At 36.7% G+C, this 18,321-nt stretch overlaps 2 protein-coding genes and 1 non-coding gene across 7 annotated transcripts; 1 reads left to right on the forward strand and 2 right to left on the reverse strand.

Annotated features, from left to right (window-relative positions):
- Nucleotides 1–77: 77 nt before the first annotated feature.
- LOC104895347 (ATPase family AAA domain-containing protein FIGL1) lies at nt 78–9,466 on the reverse strand. Of its 4 annotated transcripts, none has more exons than XM_010681819.4 (14): nt 9,120–9,466; nt 7,903–8,035; nt 6,928–7,308; nt 6,462–6,700; nt 5,939–6,066; nt 5,752–5,870; nt 5,583–5,675; nt 4,869–4,970; nt 4,481–4,583; nt 3,993–4,076; nt 3,821–3,916; nt 3,587–3,714; nt 3,383–3,493; nt 78–2,540 (listed from the first exon to the last, which is right to left on the reverse strand). In XM_010681819.4, the coding sequence occupies exons 1-13, from the start codon at nt 9,392–9,394 to the stop codon at nt 3,392–3,394; spliced, it is 1,983 nt and encodes a 660-aa protein (XP_010680121.1). In that variant the 5' UTR covers nt 9,395–9,466; the 3' UTR covers nt 78–2,540; nt 3,383–3,391. The 4 variants fall into 4 exon arrangements, with proteins under 4 accessions (XP_010680121.1, XP_010680122.1, XP_010680120.1 ...); XM_010681820.4 differs by having other exon boundaries at nt 78–2,600; XM_010681818.4 differs by having other exon boundaries at nt 78–2,603.
- An 83-nt stretch (nt 9,467–9,549) lies between these two features.
- Nucleotides 9,550–9,623, forward strand: TRNAV-AAC (transfer RNA valine (anticodon AAC)). The gene has a single exon. It is a non-coding gene; the product is annotated as a tRNA-Val (tRNA).
- A 968-nt stretch (nt 9,624–10,591) lies between these two features.
- On the reverse strand, nt 10,592–16,619 carry LOC104895349 (sulfite oxidase). Of its 2 annotated transcripts, XM_010681821.4 has the most exons (12): nt 16,461–16,619; nt 15,319–15,434; nt 15,182–15,244; nt 14,912–14,948; nt 14,746–14,827; nt 14,301–14,419; nt 14,079–14,174; nt 12,450–12,560; nt 12,275–12,376; nt 12,046–12,093; nt 11,346–11,561; nt 10,592–10,993 (listed from the first exon to the last, which is right to left on the reverse strand). In XM_010681821.4, the coding sequence occupies exons 1-12, from the start codon at nt 16,533–16,535 to the stop codon at nt 10,877–10,879; spliced, it is 1,182 nt and encodes a 393-aa protein (XP_010680123.2). In that variant the 5' UTR covers nt 16,536–16,619; the 3' UTR covers nt 10,592–10,876. The 2 variants fall into 2 exon arrangements, with proteins under 2 accessions (XP_010680123.2, XP_048502040.1); XM_048646083.2 differs by lacking the exon at nt 12,275–12,376.
- Nucleotides 16,620–18,321: the final 1,702 nt, after the last annotated feature.

The raw sequence follows: 18,321 nt of genomic DNA on the forward strand, positions 1-18,321 counted from the left end.
ATTTTCTCTCCTTCTTCTTCGCTGAAACTTCCCTTGCTTTGCTGAAAACAAAATTGTGATGTTTTTGGTAGAATCAACAGTAAGGTCATCTTCAAACATAAGTCGTCTTTGAACAGCATCCATGGTAGAATCAGCAGTAAGGTCATCCATGGTAGAGGTGAACAAAGATCGAGCGAAGAAAGAAGAAGAAGAAGAGAGGAGAGAGAAAGGAGAAGAAGACAGAGATTTGGGTTTGTTAAGAGAGAGAATCCTGAAACATCATCATTCATCATCATCGTTTTGCTGTAAGGTGCAGCTTGCACCAAAACTTCTAAGTCTTCTATTGCAAACTTGCAACGAAAATAATATACAGTGGGTTACTTGTACGTACAATTTTGTTAAGCTGGCATAAGAGGAATGAAGAAGAAGGAGAAAGTGAGAGAAAGCAGAGGTTAGTGTTTTATTTTCTTTTCAGTTGGACTTTGTTTTCTTTCAGTTGGACTTTATTTTCTTTCAGTTGGACTTTGTTTTCTTTCATTTGGACTTTGTTTTTTTTAGTTGGACTACCTGAAAAAAAAATGAAGACTACATGAAAAAGAATGAAGACTACCTAAAAAAAAATGAAGACTACCTGAAAAAGAATAAACCAACTGAAATCCAAAGTAAGTCTAACTGAATACAAAAACCAATTGAAAAAAAAAGAAGACTAACTGAAAACAAAATGAAGACTACCTGAAAAAAAATGAAAACTACCTGAAAAAAAAATGAAGACTACCTGAAAAAAATTAAAACTAACTGAAAAAAAATTGGAACCACCTGAAAGTCGTCCGACCAAAGATTATGGTCGGACGAGTCCGACACAATACGTTCTCTTAATTTTTTATTCAATGATTCATATTGTTTAACGCTATGTTATAGATTTTTTTTAGAACTCTAAAGAATCCAAATGTTCGAGGGGGGATATTCACTTGTAATTTGTAAAGTTGTTTTTGTTGGTAAGTGACACAGCCTCGTGCCAATTTAATTACAAAAGTTAAAAAATAAGATGGCAGTACGAGTTCATTTTAGTCAATACCGAGACTAGTGATAAGGGAAAGTGCCGCATATAAGCGTATAATTAGCGCTTTCGCATGACCCCAATAATCCAGTATCGTCACAAACAGACAATTGACTTCATTTGATCCCATCCGAACAGAATTAGACAGAGGAGGGTGTACTTTTTCTTACAGATCGGAGGAAACCGCTTCAACATCGAAAAGGAAAGCTGGTGAGCATGAGAATGAGAAGCAGGTATGAAATGAGCATTCCCGATCCTCAGTATAACAGGACATGGCATTACTTATTTTATAACTAACTTTCGATCTTATATTTGTTAGTTGCATTCTCCAATTTATTTATGCCTTAGCTTTTGTAAAAAAAAGAAATAGTGAAGTAAAAAAGTAGAGAGAAAAAAGTGAGTAGATGGATGTGGGGTCCAACTTTATATAAAAATACAAATAAAATATTTACATTAGGATGAACACGAAGGAAATATTCTAAAAAAAAGACATGTATGAACTAATTTGGAATATATGACAATATTGTCGGAAGGTAGGGAGCATAAACCACTCCATGAGCAATTGACAATCAATTCTAATATCAAAAGGAAAAGATAAATGATAAAGTCAATGACACCAAGATAAGAACGATAAGGCGCAACCTCCTATTTATTTTTTATTTTGATTAGGAAATTAATAGGAAACACCAACACATTGACTGGTAAGACATGCATAACATGCAACGGAAATACCCCCACATAATGCTAGGAGTAAGGATCGAACCCCTGACCTCAGGGACCAAGGGAGAGCGCTCTACCCACTTGAGCTAACTCTTATCCTTAGGCGCAACCTCCTATTGTGTGCAACTTATAATTTGCGTAATATCATACGATCTATGTTATTATGTAAAACAACCTAAATAGTATTATAATATGTATTGTGTATTTGTGTATAACTCGTGTTATTATAGCATATCAAGTGTCTAACTAGCAAGTCAAGAGGTTAAGTCCGGTAAAATGTACCTTCTTGCAGTACACAACCCCAACATGAGAAGTCATGAAGGGGGCAAAACAACTAACATCATTAAACATAATTTAAATTACAATACTTCTGTTTTTTAAAAAATTGCACCAATTTGACTACCAAGTTTGCTAATACATATATGTGTTTTTATATATGACAAAGCAAAGGATGTAAATAACAAAAGAAGAAGTTAGATTGTTGCAAATTTTAGAAAAGAGATTAACGCGGAGTTTCTTACCATTTTTTTTTTTGGGATAAACAAGAATGTGTTATTCTAAGTCATACCACTAGATGTCTGATACTCCATAATCCTCTTCTTCTTTTTTACAGCACTCCATAATCCATACTCGAATCTAAATTCCAAACTTTGGCCCCCAATATATCAACTAATTCTCAAGAAACTTAACTGCCCATCTTCTCAAACCTTCTTTCTTTTCCAATCTTCTAATATCAGCTACTTGCTAAATCTGTTTGTCTAACCACTGATTTATCCTCAAGACTCTGCATGATGGAGTACATAGATATGAAGATGCCATACTGCGTTTCGTTAAAGGAACGGAGCTGCTGTACATCATCAATTTGAACTGTAAGACAAAAGACAAGGGGGGGGGGGTACACTGGAAGACAATATAGCACTACTCTTTAGAGCATTACAGACAGGGCCGACTTTTACCATGTTCAACAAGTTTCATGGAACAGCGCCCCTTAATTGTGAGGGCCCGAAAATAGACAAAGTCCAAGTAGTAAAAAGAAAATGTTCATCTACTTATTTGGACTACTCTTTTTTCATAATATGATTATATGAAGTGAAGAATCATGAATGGATGAGTTATTACATTATTGAATTCTTCAAATATGAGTTCGCACAAGACCTTTATATAGTTCGAGACGGGCCTGATTACAGAACATACTTCTCAAAATAGATTGTTCGAGTAGTCATGACTACTAACCGAGAATTTATTTCTGAGGAAAACAGCTGCAGCAAAATTTCCCTTGCTTCTATTTGTAATAATACATTCCAGGCTACCCAGTACATGATAGTAATAAACAGTCTGAATCAGTTAGGCAGGAACTTGAAAGCTTTGATTTATGTACTAAGCACTAACCTACAAACAGTGCCGATATTAAGACTGAAACAAACCTCTTACACTATGTCTTTCAACCCTCTATGTTTCTCTTCTTGCAATGTACTAGCACTCTAATATAATCTGTTCTATTCTTTCTTTTGGGGGGGGGTGGGGGGGGGGGGGGGGGGGGGAGATTTCAGAGTATTACAACGACCTGAGGCTCCAACTTCAGTAAATGTCAGACTAGTTGCAATGCCAGATCATCTATCTAGTTACCTTGTCGTACTACAGTGCCAAGCTTCCGAACTGTTTGTTCCAGTTTTCATATATACCAAGCTCATTAGGTGAAACTGAAGGCCTCACCTCCTGCAATGCATCTTTGAAATCCTGCGAGAAGTTCACAGAATGAAGACTTACTATCAAAGGCAAGTAGGATACATGAAAATTGATACCCATTTCGAGCACTGCTGTGGACCTTACCTGGAGAATCACCGGCCTCATGTCCTCCTTGTTCAGCTTTGTAATTTCTATGCCCTGCCTTAATGCATCTCTAAGAGGACCCATGGAAGCGTCCTTTACGAGATTTTTCATGTCCGATCCAGAATAGCCTAGAACGTGAGCAAAGATATGAGAGGTAAAAAGAAAAAAAAAGACCAATCCCACATGTATCAATTGTCATCTCAAGGTTAATGGAAAGCGTATATGCTAAAGAACCTTCGGTCAATTTGCAGATTATGTCCATATCATCCTTTGAGAGTCTAAACAGCCCATCTTTGTCCAGAAGATTTCGTGTGATCCAGGCTCTTGCTTCTGTTCATTCAAAATTATATTTATTGAACAGCTAGTGATATCTATGGGGAATTCAGGCGCGAGCAGATATACTGACCTGCTGAAGGGAGTGGGATGTACAGTCGTTTTGTAAGTCGCCTCCTTGCAGCTTCGTCAAGTTCCTGGGGCCTATTGGTAGCTCCTGCGTAATGTACAACTTTTTAACAGTAACTGCGAGTTGCATATTCAAACATAAAAGACAATGTATGATGCTTGAGCAGAAAAAGCGTCATTTTTGTCATGCTCATGGGCCCACTAATAGCCTAGGCCTTGGCATCCAAGTGCAACCAAAATGGTATAAGCAAGGACATTAATGACGATAAGGAAGCAATAAGAGATTGGGAAAGTCAAATTTCACAAGAGAACCATGGAAGTTGAATCTCTTAAACACAACATTACGAGTTTTCAATATTTGAAGCAAAGTTTGAGATAATAGGAATGCTTTGATTTATATTCCAGTGCTATTACTATTCCTCATGGAGAAGCATGTACCCAAAAGAGCATTTTACAGTCATCCTTATCTTCCAACAAAGAATGAGTAATCACCTATTAGCAGAATCTGTTCAGTTCCACAGTCAAAGCCTTCCATCTCAATGAGGAACTGTGTCTTCAGTCTCCTACTTGCTTCATGCTCACCTTCTGATTTGCGCTGTTATAACACACAAAATTTGTAGAGCTTCTTCACAATAGAGAGAGTAATATTCTATGCAGGAACTTAAATTCTTCATCTTCAAATTAGAACAAAACTTATTCATGGTCACATTTCTCTCTTTAAGCCTACTGAGGTACACATCATTTATAGAGCTTCTTCTGTAAAAGGTACACACTGTCACACTGAGGCAAACATTTGCATGTGCAATCGAGCCCATAGAGAAGCAATAATGATGACAAAGATCCTCTTTCTCCAACGTCCAAGATCAGAGACCAGCATTACCTGTGACAGAAGGGAATCTATTTCATCAACAAATATTACAGCTGGTTGACGGCAACTGGCAACTCCAAAAAGAGCCCTCACGAGCTTTTCACCCTCCCCAATCTGCATATAACAACACATCAAGATCTTAGAAAACTATATAATTATATTCTATCACATGTCTGTTTCCATTTCTTGAATATACCCAAACAGTAGAAAAATGAAAGAGAAACCTCTATATCTTAGTCATATTAGTACTAACTAACAGCAACAACATGAGAGATTGAGCCTGCATTCGTATCTTCATATTGTGAAGTGCCAATGAAGGAAATCTGGAAATTAAGAAATAAGGGGGATATATCTTCAATTTTTTTTTTTTGGAAATTTAAATGCCATCACAATGAGCAAGCAGTTTTAAGGTCAGTATAATTAGCAAGGATGAAAAGGCAGCAGTTGAGTCATAAACTTTCACATATCTGATAGACAAATTTGGATCTATGAGAGAACAAAACTTTCCGGTTTATGTAGAGGAGAAATGCAATTCGAATAAAAAGAATTACATAATTCTAAGGTGGCCAGAAAAAGTTTGGCTCTGCAATATACTTGCAGACCTGGGAAACTTCCTAGTTCATAAGAACACGACCCATATCTATAAGCAGGAAGCAAACATAGAAAAAAAAAGTTGTCTGTTGTCTCTGACTCTCTGCACAATTTGGACCAGGGCATTAAACTTACCCACTTGCTAGTCAGTGAACTGGCAGATATGTAGAAAAATGTCGCTTTAGCCTCTCCAGCTATTGCCTTCCCTATCATCGTCTTGCCAGTTCCCTGAGATAAAGGATGCAGCAAACTTTATAAAGCAGTAGTGCTTGTGCTTCAAGAATTAAAGAGTTGTGGAACTCACAGGTGGACCGAAGAGCAGAAGACCCCTTCCTGGAGCACGACATCCTTTGAAAATGTCAGGACGCAATAGAGGCCAAACCACCATCTCCGTCACACATTTCTTGGCATGCTCTAAACCAGCTGCAGCAAGAAGACTGAGTATTAACTTGTAAATTATTGAATTGCATATAACAAATACAGAAAAATACCAATGTCATCCCAGCGAACATTGGGATCTCGATCCATGATCTCGTTGCTAACATGTTCAATAAGACGAGGCTCCAAATTTCTGAGCTTCTCCGGTAGCTCCCCATCGGGACCACACAACATTTCCAAACTACCACAAGATGAAACAACCAGTAGCAGATCAGATCATCCTCCCACCATGACTGAAACAAAGGACGTGTTGCACTGCAAATCTGTTACGGAAGCATGGACAAAAAAATGCAAGGAACTAGTCTATTTGCTGACTAGAAAAAGAAACATGAAGCAAAAAGTAGCAAATGCAGCTTGAGGCTGAAAACTGAAAGAAGAATGACAAGGTGCCTCTTTTGTGATTTTCTGAAACCAAAGATATAGACAAGTTAGGAATAAACATTCCAGGATCTTTTTGAAAGAGAGGTAATGGGAAGGGTAAGCTTCTATACAGTCGAAATGAGCAACTTGTAAAGCAATAAACTACAAGAAGCTGGTTAAATCAAGTTTGATAAATACACTGGTGAATCGATATACCATTTTCTGGTCGAGTCCTCCACGGCATCATCACCCTTGCCACCCGTTCTTGCTGTCAAGTTTCCAGTATTGCTACCATTGGATCTTATTGGAGGAATAAAATTACCACGGACTCCACGTCGTGATACACCATATGATTTTCCACCATAACCTCGAGTGCTGGAATTGTAATCGCTATGGGGAGAGACAGAACAATTTGGTGAATTCCCCAATCCTCTCTTTTGCTTTACTTCCATTTCCTGTCATGGGAAAGAGAATATAAAGTTCAAGAAAATTAATTCGAAGTTATATCTAGTTCTAGGCTTCTGAGATTTTATGAAGGCAGTGAAAATGTATTAGGAATATCAGAGTATATTAAAGATATGATGATATCTTCAGGATTTACTTTCAAAATAGTGGAATTTTAATATCTCATTGCAGACAGCTAATAGGTTTAGCCACAAGATATAGGCATATTTAGTGATACCAATTTTGTTCTAGCAGTAACAAATGCATTCCCAGGGGGATCTCTGTTTTCCTGGTTGCTCAGAGGTGACTGGATGCGTTCATTTCTGGGACTCCTTGTTTCCAGATGCGGACGCTTTACTCCCAAATTGTTTCCAAGTGTTCTTTCTTCTTCTTCAGCATGCGCAAACACAGAATACCCTTTGGGACGGTTGTTTGCTGCACATGCCTTTTCTAACATGATACAGTCATCAACTCCATTATTCTTGGGTATCAAAGAGCCTTTTTCACCAACTTTATTTGTAGCCATCATGTTGTTCCCCTGCGGAGACGACAAGTCAGCCTCACCAGAGGATCTGGCAGTCTTCCTAGTCATTCTGCCATGCCTGTCTTCTCGGTCTCCCTGCACATATAATAGAAAGTAATGAGCACTTAAATCAAAAGTGCTGCTCCCTAATGCCCAGAGAGAAAGCCACAAAAAAGAGCGTAAAATACTAGGACAGTAGCACAATTTCGAAGATCAAAACTACAATAAACTTCCTCCGTTCTAAAGTAAATGCAACACTTTCCTTTATGGAGAGTTGCAAAATATATGCAATACTTCTATTTTAAGTTTAAGGGCCTTCTCTATCTCTATCTTCATCACACGGGTCCCTCAATTTATCTCTCTCCTCAGCAGATGGCCTCCTTCACAATTGTACATCCCCCTCCCCCAATGTTGCAATTACTATAGAAAAACGGAAGTATATATATAAGCAATCAGTCACGATTTTTGGTAACTTATCTACTTACATAACATTTAATCCCCCCCCCCCTACCCAAAATAATTGTAGATGATTGAGAAACATTAACACAATTAGCACGTGTAGTCATGACAGAGAGACTTATGCCAACAATCAGGAGAAAGGCGAAATCTAGAATTTAGGAGAAACCAGCAAGATACACTTGAGTCACTAGAAGCAGAAAAATAGCAAAAAAAGACAGTATTAAAACATACAAATTCATTGCTATTCCCTTTGGAAGACTGCTGGATAAGGGCACAAAAATATTTTGACTGCTTGATCTTGTCAATGTCTGCGTTCATGGAGAAAATTTTGCCAGGAGGTATGCCTGCTGCTTCGAATGCTTGGCTATTACACAAAAGTAACACATCAAAACAAATTTCTAGAGAAAAGCTAACAACTGATTAACACAGAAGAATAAATAGCAATGAATCAAAAGACTTGACATATAACCATGGTGCTATTCTTTGCACCTAAAAAGATGCAACTGTTCTTTGCACCAAAGTTTTGTTTCTACTTGTGGAGATTTAACATACATATTCAGCTGAGCTTCCTAAGCTGGTATCAGAACACTAAACTCCTCCAATCAATAAAATTTTATATACATGTCTTTTAAACAGCGATAACGAAATTACATAGAGCTTTAACTCTTAGTATCAATCAAATGATCTTCTGAGTTATCATGTTGAAGATATTCAACTCCTGAAGCATAATTCACTCTAAAACTTCCTTTCAATTTCGAAATAACATATAATTTATTATTTTTGAAAAATAAATCCACCAAAATTCTACAATAATGAAATTGCAAATGCCTATGAATCTCGAATTTTCTTTTCTAATTACAGATAACCAAATCAGTTTGAACTTCATCTCTTAGTAACACCATAACTAACACCAAAATTTTATCGCGTTTATTTGATACTCCCTCTATATTTTTTTATCTTTCCTACCTACTTTTGCACGATCTTCCACACGGCTCTTTAACCATTAATATCACTAGATAGGTATTAATAAAATCATGAAAAGTCGATACTCTTAAACTACATAACAAATCTAACAAAATCTCATATAAATATGTTTTTCCATATATAATAATCACTACACACGATCAAATTTATCAAACATTGACTAGAATACTCCAAGTCAGAAAGATTAAAAAAAGTACGCAAAAAATCTAATCAGTTCGAATTACAGCTCCATAACTTAGCAAATCGCTTAAATAAAATCAATCATCATCATCAGCAAAATTGAGCTAGAATTAGCACCAGAAAGTTCCTCTAATCAACAACAACAGTGCTGTAATATGAAGTTTCCTTGGAATTTTTCAGATAACAACATTTTATTTCAATTTACATCATTCAAAAGGAAGTACGAATAACATAAAAACGATCAATTAAGAGAGAGAAAAGAGGAGAGAGATAGAGAGAATTACCGGTCAGAATCAGGAGTAAGTTCACGGCGAGCAACAGCAAGCTTGGACATGGCATCGCGACGAATAGGATGAAGAAAGGAAGCGTCGACATCGTTTTGAGAGCGAGATTCGAGGAATCCGAGAAGACGAAGACTGAGGAGTTTTGCGGAAGAGAAATCGCGTTTTTCTAAAGCAATATCGGCGCCAAAAACAAGAGATTGGAGATGTTTGATGTTGTTATCAACTTCTTTCCTCCAATTTTGCTGGTTTTCTTCTCTCTCTTCTTCTTTCGCCATTTTCGCAGCTGTTTGAAGCTTACTGTAATTTGGAGATAGAGAGAGAAAGATGAATGTTGAGCTTCTCGTTTTTGGGTATATATTTTCTCATTTCCCGCCTATTTACTTAAAAAGGAAAAATTGTAGTAAATTTATTTGAGTCTTATGTTAATAAAGGTGTCGTGGTGTAGTTGGTTATCACGTCAGTCTAACACACTGAAGGTCTCCGGTTCGAGTCCGGGCGACGCCAACATTTTTGGGTGTTTTTGCTTGCTGAGTTGCTTCATATCTAAGCAACTATTTTCTTTTTTGGTATGCTCACCCCCATAATTATTTGATGAGATTGATATAATTCCTCCATCCTTTTTAAATTGCAACATTTGCATTTTAACATTTGTCGAGACATATTTTCGACCATTAATGACTTTAGTAAGCACAAGTCTAAAATTTAGGGTGGTTTTACTTGCTTCATGTCTAAGCAACTATTTTCTTGTTTTGGTATGCTTACCCTCATAATCATTTGATGAGACTGATATACTTCCATTCTTTTTAAATTGCAACATTTGCATTTTTACATTTGTCGAAATATATTTTCGGCCATTAAAGACTTTAGTGAGCACGAGTTTAAAAGTTTGAGAAATAAGGTCCAAGTTACCAAGCCCAATTAAAATTTGTCTCATGGTATATGCCTCCATGATCATACTTCATAAAATAGTAACATGAGTTTAAAATAAATAACAAATTAAAAAAATTGATTTTCGAGTAGTGGAGTCGAGCTAATCGAGGTTGAGTCAAGCTAATCGAGTTCGAGTTGAGCTGCAAAAAAAATTAATGAGCACGAGTCGAACAAAAGTTTGGTGAGCTTAACGAGTTTCGAGTCGAGTCGAGCAAGATTTTCGAGTCGAGCCGAGCAGGACACTTCTCGCCATCAACTCGCTTGATTAGCACCCCTAGATCCCCCCCCATACGATTAAACTTGGACTCTCTCTTTAGCATGTGGTCACAAAGAAGCTTAGGTTACATTTGTAACACCCGATCTTCTCCGGCCGCAAGTTATTACCATCTGATCATTTAGGACCGACAACTGCTTACTTGTCCTGTTAGCGTATTTTATCTAAGAATTTATGATGTCAATTTCACCTTAAAATTAATGCTCTTATGTCCAAAAAAATTATGTTATTTCCTACACTGAAAAGTGAAAAACAGAATACCAAAAGAAACACCAAATAGATTTTCCTTTATAAAAGTTACCTGCATCTGAGACTTGCCTTATCCTTGGTGCAGAAAAACCAACATTACATACACCAATGACCAACCACATAATCTAGCAATGTTACATACAATAACTACATAATCTTCCCGGTAGCTTAACATGTTACTTAAAGATGAATTATTCAATTTTTGAATCACATATCTATAGCGAAAAATATTCACGGAGTTGCGAGTACCACAGACAGTTAAAACTTTGACAACCCAAACACAATGATGGCAGAACTTGAGATATCACATACTTGAATGACCAACTCTAACATCAACCCTATGCCATGATGTGTTCAGAATTCCTCTTAGATTCCATATACTTTCTACATTTTCAGGCTGCACATTAGCAGCTATATCCACCTGCCACAGAGCAAAGAACAAAGGACGTCATTAGTAAGAGATGTAAACTCCGCAACAATAATGAACATGAAATGAATTGAATCCGAGATTTTGATCTCAATGGTTCCCTGCAGCCAAGGTCTTGTTTACCAGAATGGAAAAGAAATTCTAAAGCTACACGGAAACAACTATATACAATATTTGCATTAAATATTTTAGTAATAATCATCAAGTCAGTTTTAAACATTCAATTTCAATAGTAATTTTGCCAAAATTATTTGTTGCAAAAAATATTTTAAGTCTAAAAAAGAAAAGATAAAGCACGGTATATGCAAGAGAAGAAACCAAGAAATTCTGATCGGAATATAATTACCGCTTTTGCAACAATCTCAGCACTGTGGGACACCTCAACTTTGGCCTCAAAGAAAACCCATGCCCACTTCTCACTATAAGGACCATCTGCAACATATGGAACACCTGGTTTCTGGTATCTGGAGGCTTCCACCCATGTTTTGCCTCCGTCTATGGATATGTCTACTCTTTCAATACCACGTCCTCCACCAGAGACTGCATATCCCTTGACTGTGACCTAAATCCAGATAAATAATAAGTTCAGCACAGGAGCGTTTCATCAAAATGTGATATGAAGATTCTGAACCAACAATGTAGCACTTGATATCCCTAGGCCTCCAATAGACTTGCACTAAACGATAGACCCTTAATTGCATATAGAGTATTCCAGGAATGTTCCAAATAACAGCAAAATACAAAAAAACTGATTTCAAAAGGGTTTTGGACTTATCTTTGAAGATATTCCATTTTTTGAATTGGTAACTTTCATGTTTGTTTTTGTGTAGTTTAATGAAGTTTTTTTTCAACCCCTAATTTCCATTGGAATATTCTAGAAATTCTTTGTTCATTTTGGCTCATATAGTTTTGTACAGATATGTAAAAACCTAGGGATGCTAAGTGCTGAATCTTCGGTTCATATTGTACTTCAAACACAGAGTATCAGCAGTTACATTTCACCCGTTCTTCCAAAATAGTATTTTTTCGAGAAGGAAGAAAATTACCTTCCTATCCTTCAGGACATTGGAGTCTTCTAAGGAGCATATAGCAGACTGTTAAAGAAAGAAAAAACACTTGTTATGCCAACCACTTCAAATATTCAATTTCAAAAAAGTGAAAAACTAATCTGAAATCAGCCAAATATTAATTTAATAAAAGATGTTAGCTACTACTCATATTTTATTTATTTTATTCTTGACTATGAAGTTGATATGCTAGAAAGTATTCTAACACCTGAACTGGAAAATCCATTTGAGGCCTCCTCGTTGACCAGTTTATATTTTCCCAATTAACTGAAGGGGGGAACATTTTGTAATCCTTTTGCATGAAGAAGCCCTGTTGACAGCAGCAAGATAGGTCACTAAGTCCCTGAAGCATATCAATTTGTAGAAATCAAGCAATAGCTGACCTGACATTCTTCAGCAATCACACTCATGGAATCCAACCATTTAACTGAACGTGCACCAATGACACCTGGGACAACTACACGTAATGGATAGCCATGATCCCTGTTAAGAGGCTAATGTCATATCACAAAAACGGGTCAGAACATGTTTTCAGATTCTGAATAAACCAGGATATATCGACCGTCATGAATACATCAATGACTAACAAAGCAGTTTCTAACATATCCACACAAACAAACAAGTGAGGCTAAATGGAAAGCAGTTCACAGGTGAACATGTTCTCCATTTAGCTTTTTTCTCAAAACAGAAAGTAACTCGTTCTTTTATAGAAAAAAGACTTTTACTAACTACATAAGTCATAAACGAACTTGAAATCCAACGCATACTTCTATTCTCTCCTCTCTACTTTCAAAAACCCTAGCCTCCATTGTTGATTTTTAAAGGGGCTTCCATCGGTTTTTACCGTTGGAAACCCCCACCTTTGTTTTTTTATTTGTTTTTAGGTTTCCAATAACGATTTCTCCCTCGAAAGAAAGGGTTTTCGATCTCCTTCGTAAGAAAAGGGTTTTCGATCTCCTTCGTAAGAAAAGGTTTTTCGATCTCCTTCGAAAGACAAGGTTTTTCGACCTCCTTCGAAAGACAGGGTTTTTCTCCTCTTTTAGAGGGGGAATTTCTACAGGTTACAATCCGGGATACTAGATCTAATGGATTGCCGTGAAATTATTTTGTTGGTGAAGAATTATGCGGGATCACAAAAGTTATCAATTTTCGAATACGGTCAGATGAATCCGACGGAAATCATCCTCACGACTACAAGGGATCGTTAGATTGTCTCTCCAACAAGGTTGTATTTTCCAGCGATATAAGCGGGAGATGTTCCACATTGCAAGATTTGTTTGACGATCGTAGTTTTTATGAAGGAATTATTTGTTTGATTCAACTTATGTATTTGTTTGATTCGATTGCTTATGTAGATGTCGTATGACTTTTTATTAATAAATTAATTTTACTATTCAAAAAAAAAAAAAGTAACTCGTTCTTTTTTCTCCTGTTCACCATCTTTTTTCTCAAAATGATGTAACTTTTAGGGAAATCAAATGCCTGATGTCTCCACATGGAACAAGTAGTCCAAAAAATCATCCTTTGATTGGTAATACAAACACAATCACAAGGATATCCCCTTCGGCCACTGGTCCACCTCAGGAACTAGAGAGTAGGGACACAAAGGACAAAGGAATTCTGATCCACGTCTCTTTATTCGAGGCTCAACAAAGAAGTGCCTCAAGGAAAAGGAGATATTAGTAGCGTCAATTCTATTTATAGAGATCCGGAAAAATTACATGGATTTTCTTTTTCTTTATGTCCATAGAGACTCTAATCAGAAACTTTAGTACAATACTTAATGCTCTCTTTGATGGTTTATGCCTTTCAGGTGAAAAATTATTACAAGTTACAGCGAAATTCCAACATAATTCAGTCATGCTATCCAGTATACTCACAAGCTTGGTAAAGTACTTAGTATTTATGTAAGGCTTCAAGAAGAATGTAGTGCAGCATAAACTTTAATATTAGCGCTGAGTCAAAGAGGCGGGAGAGAGACAGAAATAGTATCACCAATCAGATAGAATTACCTCTCCATTCATTTCATAGGCTAGTAATACATCAGCTTCAGGGTTAGTTGCTTGGATCAATGGAATCGATGCCTTGTACGGACCTCCATTCTCCTCCTGCATGATAACAAAGAGATCCAGTGACCCCAACAAGTCGATATAACAGCAAACAAGAGCTTATTAAGAATATGAAGCAGCCAGTGCTGCAAAAGATATACTCCATAGCAAATAGAGAGCCATTACCTTGCATCTGTCAATACTAACAAACTCAACATGTTTTCCCCCACTAGGTGTACTATTTGACAGCTTAGGAATACCAACAAGTTCAAGCACATCTGCTAATTTAGCTCCAGCCCACACAGCTGAATGAAGGTCGCAAATAATATGAAGGTTAGGATGGTGAGCCAAACAGAAATCCTCTTAAAATCAGCTTAAGAAGCAAAGACTAATAAGAATACACATCAGGTATACAACAAATGTCTAGAACTATTTTATAGACTGTGGTACAGCAAACTATACTCCATAAAGTCAAGCATCTATCCAGTAAAACCACAATCATGTTTGCTTCCTCTAATTAAACAGAATAATGAAGTCTCATGTCCAAGCATGGATAGTTTAATGAAGAGGCAGGGATTTCCCAAATATAAATGAAAGACTACAATAACTATTCAATGTTGAAAGCTCCAACCATTCCCTATGGCAGAAATGTCCCATCCGACTCCTCTCACTTTTCTTGTTTTGCTCATAGCTGTCCTTCGATTCCCTGCACACTGTAATATCATACGACAAATATAGCAATCAGCTTGAATTTTTGAAGTAAAGGTCAAAGAAGTAAACATTTAAATGCAACCAACCTGTAATGTGGCTGTTACTGTATGTTTGGGAAGGTCCCTATCACAGAAAACAAAAACAATGTGGATTATTGCCTGAGCATAATACAGTATATTGGAGAGAAGGGAGGGGAGCTGTTAACGACCAAGGGTAACCCTGAAGTAGATCACAAATGTGAATGCAACTACAAGAGAATACGTGTCTTTGCAGGCTTGCAGCCAACCAACTCAATTGACAGTATAACACAACGTATATAGATAATTCATTCGGAATATTACAAGACCCCTGCTTACCAAATATCTTTCATTGAGAGCTCCCTTTGGATATTGATCAAACCCATAACAGAAAGACGATATCTACAGACCATATACAACTGCATCAGTATAATAGTATCACCGAGAAGTGCAAACAATTTGACAGTACAGACAACCTTTCAATGTCATCAACAACAGGTATAGGTCCATGGTTCCTTTTGTAGAACAAATCGACCGGAGTCACATAGGAAGATATGAGGCCTGATCGATGTGGCTCTGCATTGAAAGGCTCCTGCACAAGAATGAAGATATTGACTCCTATTAGTATTTAACTAGCTAAAAAGAAGGTTAATTAGGAACTACTACTTTAGCTGGCATTCTTGTGATCGGTTTAATAGGTATTTTCTTTTATGGTTCATATTCTGGATTAGGCTCATCGCTGTAGTAATTGGATGAATCGAGGGATAGATATGAAAGTATAAGAACTCAACGGGACCTTCCTTCCCCCTCGAATCAGACAAACAAAGAAGGGGAAGATATTGACTCCTACTAGTATTTAACTAGCTAAAAAGGAGGTTAATTAGGAACTACTACTTCCATGGAAAAACTTACGTTCCGAAATTTTTGCCTTGCTCCTTTCCTAAGTTTCAGTAACCACCTCCAAAAGTGCATGTCCAAAGAAAACCCATCATTTCAATTTCAAACCAATAACAACAATATCAGTCATCAGAAACCTTAATTTCTTTAGAACTGGATTGTTTGCATGAGTCCAGAGTTCATATATTCTTCATCACTAATTCCAATTAATCGAAAAAATTCCCCACACACATTTTCCTCAAAACTAAACCCTTCATCGAAATAACACACAGCTGAAAACTGACTCAAATTCTCATCCAAACGGCGAAATCAATTAATTCACTAGATATTAACCTCTTGATTATATAGAAAAACAAACAAACAACACTAATTTTTCAGCTAAACACATCCTTAATCAATCAATCCAATTAACATTCATGTGATTGGAGCATGGAGGAAACAGTGTAATATGAAGAATATCAAAATCAGTAGATATTAAAAAGGAATTATCCTGTTGATTGTACAATAATATTAATCGCAAACAATCAATCCATATAACATTTCATGTGATTGGAGGAAAATATGACATAGGAAATGAAAGTTCACTAGAATTAAATCGAGTACATGAACAAACAAAAAATCGTTAAAAATAAAAGCGACTGAATCAAAAACAAAATTCGACATGATCAATAGTTATAAAGAATGAATGAATGAAGAAGAAAGAAATAAAGAGAGAAAGTGCCTTGGAATTGATTTTAAGCGAAGGATGACGAGGTGGTTCGTTGGAGTAATCGGACGGCGAGCGAATCCCAGGCATTTTTGTGTTATCAACTCTGTCCCAGTGTTTGTCAATATGTCAGTAGAAGAGTATAGAGTAGAAGAGAGAATGAATGGCCACCTTCCTATGCTTTTTGTATTTATTTATTTCGAATCACGGATGTTGTCTTGTCCGCACTCCGCACTCACTGAGTCACTGTTTGGTTCTCTTTCGAAGTGATCATGAGCCGGGCCGCGATCAGACCGAGTCGCGTCTAAAAAAATTATTCATTGGTCGTGCCGGATTTGGCTAAATTTTTGTGCCTAAAGCCCGTTATTTCGGCCAAAATGAACGGGCTTTTTGGGACACAATCGGGCTGAATCAACAAAATAGACTAAAAAGTCATTTTTGGACAGACCCAAAGCAAAAAAATCTGGCCAAAAAAACTGCCCAAATCCCGCTCAGAAATAGGGTCGGGCCAGGCTGGAGTTGATCAGGTCCAGTTCTCTTTCTAGGTGCGTTCATTCTGAAATTTTATTCATCATCCTGAAATTACTTAAAATCGCCCCAACTATCATGTAAATGTAACATTATACCTTTGGCTGCTTTTACAAGACTCTCTCCACCACCACCTAAAATCACTAACCATCAATCGCTACCTCCAACCCACCGACGACAACAATGTCTTCCGACGACGTAATTTCTTTTACAAGGTATATTTTTTTTAACGAATTCCACGAAGCTAACGTGTGGCCTACACGTTGTCCCATGGGGTACAACTTGTGGCATGGACGTTGCATCCATGGACACAACATCCAGGCCACAAGTTGTGTCCATAGAATTCGTTAAAAAAGTTACCTCGTCGGAATTTTGTGTTCGTCGGTGTTGATGGTGAAGATAAGAGAGAATATGAATTAGAGGGGGAGTTAAGTTGGAGTAAAAATTAAAAAAAAATATAGTAAGGGTATAATGGTACTTTTAGAGGAGAGTTGGGCGATTTTAAGTAATTTGGGGGTGATGTTGAACAATCCCCGCGTTCATTTTGTTTTAAGTTATCAAATATGATTACAACTTCTTAAATCCGACTGAAATTTATTACCCCGTTTTAATTTTGTTGTGACACTCTTAAAAACGCGGACGTTTAGGCATTTTTTAGAGAGGAGAGAGATAGATAAAGAAAATAAAAAGGATCTCATGTAATAGGATAGATATAGATAAGTTATTATGAAAGTGTCACAACTAAATTGAAACTTCCTAAAATAAAAAGTGTCACAACTAAATTGAAACGATGAGGTAAAATTTTATTCTAAATTTCATTCATGCATGGCATACCAACTAATAGACTCTGTACACGGCTAAATAATCGAAAAGTAAAATACCCAGCATATTATTAGGATAAAAGTTTGGAACCTGCCCTAGAATTCAGGGTAGTACTCAACTGAACTACCACATCTACATCCAACATATGAGTAGTGACTATTTTTTCATAAATCACATATATAAATATATTATCATTTCGTACACTCTAAATGACTACATTTAATGTAACTAAATATGTTCCTTCAACAAAGGAACTTGGCAAAAGCTCTTGATTTAGCACTCACAAGTCACAGCCCAAAGAAAGTATTGGCATCTCATAGTGAGATGCCAAAATGACATCTCATCAAATTTTTGGTACCAAAACTAAGTTAAGTAGTACCAATATAGAGTATTTTGGTACCAACTCTATCTTGGTATCAAATTTCAGTTTGGTAACAAGGTTACATTTTGGTACCAAAAACTTTATTTTGGTATAATTTTGACGTAACTTTGATACCAAATTTTTATAAGATGCCAAAAATGAGAC

Source organism: Beta vulgaris, chromosome 6, assembly GCF_026745355.1.
Source record: "Beta vulgaris subsp. vulgaris cultivar EL10 chromosome 6, EL10.2, whole genome shotgun sequence".
Lineage (NCBI taxonomy): Eukaryota > Viridiplantae > Streptophyta > Magnoliopsida > Caryophyllales > Amaranthaceae > Beta > Beta vulgaris.